This window comes from Perna viridis, chromosome 3 (genome assembly GCF_037379345.1).
Source record: "Perna viridis isolate PV_CMFRI_1.1 ecotype Kerala chromosome 3, ASM3737934v1, whole genome shotgun sequence".
Taxonomy (NCBI): Eukaryota; Metazoa; Mollusca; class Bivalvia; order Mytilida; family Mytilidae; genus Perna; species Perna viridis.
The window spans coordinates 24878773-24881503 of record NC_142447.1 but is presented as its reverse complement, the minus strand read 5'-3'; the positions used below and the strand labels follow the sequence as shown (position 1 = coordinate 24881503).

Below are 2731 nucleotides of genomic sequence, written 5' to 3'. Positions count from 1 at the left end.
GAATGTATTCCAGGGACAAAGACCAGACATGGAAAACAGACATACACAACAAAGAACATACAGTAACTAAAATCATACATACAAAGTAACAAAAGCATATGAGCAACTCGGACGCCACTAAAGACTGGGAGCATGGACCAGGTGCACCGGTAGGGTAAGCGTCCTCTGCTTTTCTAGAAACACCTGCCGAGTTGCTAATAAAAAAGTCAAGTACGGGGTAGACAAACGAGGAAAGGAAAACTATGACCCGTTGAATAAATCAGTTTTTATGGTGCAGATGGATACACCATAACGATCCACATTATAAAGTACTAGTATAACATTAAGAAATTATCAAATGATTCAACACAGACACATTCGACAGTTAATATTATCAGAGGTTCGTGCTACTGGGTCATTACAGAAATTGAAAAAGTTGAATAAGTACAGATCTGTATTGATGTAAAATGCAATTCATTTAAGATAACACAAGAAACAATTAAAAGTATTTCCTAAATGTTAAGCGCTGCTGAACAGCACTGTTTATTTAACATTATGGAAGGAAACATTGTGGTAAGATTAAAACAATGAAATATTCGATGTACAATTTAATGTTGCTTTGATATCTAAGGATTGTCAATTACAAATGACAATATTCACCGTTATTTTACTCTAGACTCTCACGAAACTGTTTCTATCATTGTAACTCGTGTTTCATTATTCTGATCACGTTGAGTAGGAATCGTTGTCACACAGTGAACTTTTGTAACCGATTCATTGCGCATGACTGTAGGGTTCTCGTTCTTCTTTCGACGGAACATGTCGATAAACTCGCGTCTGAATCTACTTCCGCTGAGGATATACAACAAAAAGTTAATAGTATTGTTCAAATACATCATTATGTTGACAACAGCCCACATCATGTCTAAAACAGCATAATCTCTGCCAGTAAGCATTCCGTGCCAGGTTGGCCATCCTATTAAGTAAACACTAATTGGTGTTGTACAAATCAAGAAAACGGTGTTAAGAGTAAAAAGCATTACGCTCATGGACGAAAGCTTTGTCTCTTTTTTGTGGATGTTTGGATTTTGCGAATTTCCCGAGGGAACAATTTGTCGTTTAATCGCACGCTGAGAGGCCATGACCTTTCCAAATATAAGTAGATTACCGATCAACAAACATGCAAAGGGAATTCCGCAAAAAAGTGCTAAATCCAACCAAGGCCAGACATCAAGCCAAAACTTCTCGTATCCGTCATACAGATAGGTACACTTTTGTGTAACCAATGTACCATTATTAATGACTACTTTTTCTCCAAATCCATAAAATATGTGGCAGTTTGCAGCAAGTAAGAACGTGGCAATAACAACAATCATTATTATTGCAATTTGCTTCGTACATTTTGATTTGGCCACCTGAGGGAACCAAACTAGGCAGACCCGTTCAACGGTAACTGCTATTAAGATCCATGACGACATATCCAGTGAGAAGTAAACCAACCACATATGAAACTTGCATAAAAATTTGCCAAGTTCCCGAATATCGGTGTCAAAAGTCATGTTGATCCACTGTCGCAATAGTCCTGTGTATAAAACAACCAGATCCATGACAGACAGTGCAATAAGATAAATACTACAAACAGACTTTCTTATATTCTTTCGACGAAGCACTATGATGGATAAAATATTGCCACATGTACCAAATGCAATCAAAATTGGAGGGAAAATCTTCCACAAGAGAGTTCCAGCTTTGTATTCAGAAAACTTTGTATAGTCGACATAGTCGTTACTCTGTGAAGAATTCATGTCAATATTTAGAAACCGCAGCTTTATGTCTTTTTCATCCTTTAATTACAAGAATCATTGTACGAAAATATATTGATGGAGGTGTGTCACATCATCAGAATCAGAGCCGCTTTCTTATATTTAGAAGCTTTTTTTTTAAATTAATATTTTTTTCCCATTATATTAGTTGTAACAATAAATCTTTTCTACTTTATATAGAAAAATAATTTTACTTGGTAGTTTCTCCGAAAACGATCCTTTCCGAAATATCTGCTTGAAGCTTTGAAATAATCACAAGTCAACAAGTTGCAAGTGGATTATGTTTGTGAAAAGCACTAGAACCTGGTCCTTCTTCATCTAAGTGATGTTTACAAACACGCCCTCGTACGCATTAGAAAAACTGAATATTCATGTTATTGGGTATGTACATAGTAAGATTTCCAGGTAAGTCATCAATTAAAATTCTATAGTTTTCCTGCGAGTAATTTAGTAGTTCAGATAGCCTTTAGAATATATATCCACACTTGAAGACAAACCAATTTTGTTTCTGTGACATCTGGTTGACATAGAAAGATGACACTTTAATGGAGGTATCGCGAGACCACATAGTACATATCAAAAGACGTGAATCTGAGTAGATATTAAAAAATGTTCATAACTATATTGTTCTACCAATAGTGTTAATTACCGTTCGATTTTCAGTACCTGTCTGACAAATCCGTAGAACTTGTAAATTCATTGCTTATAAACGGTAAATAAACATCTGGTGTGATATTGATATTCATTATTACAACAGCAAAAATATGAGTAAAGTACAATGAATATAAGAAAAACAAACCAAACTTTTATCAATTTATAGGACGATGATTCAAACAACTCATTAACAATACTACGAAAACTTCATTACAAATAGAACAAAATATTAATACAATGATTGTTCAGCACGTCGACATCTTGTGTTGATAGTA

General features: G+C 34.9%; 1 protein-coding gene across 1 annotated transcript; it reads right to left on the bottom strand.

Annotated features, from left to right (window-relative positions):
- Nucleotides 1–440: 440 nt before the first annotated feature.
- Nucleotides 441–2493, bottom strand: LOC148621567 (putative G protein-coupled receptor sqr-1). The gene has a single exon (XM_088576075.1). It carries the CDS (start codon nucleotides 1782–1784, stop codon nucleotides 660–662), a length of 1125 nt encoding a protein of 374 aa, XP_088432201.1. The 5' UTR covers nucleotides 1785–2493; the 3' UTR covers nucleotides 441–659.
- Nucleotides 2494–2731: the final 238 nt, after the last annotated feature.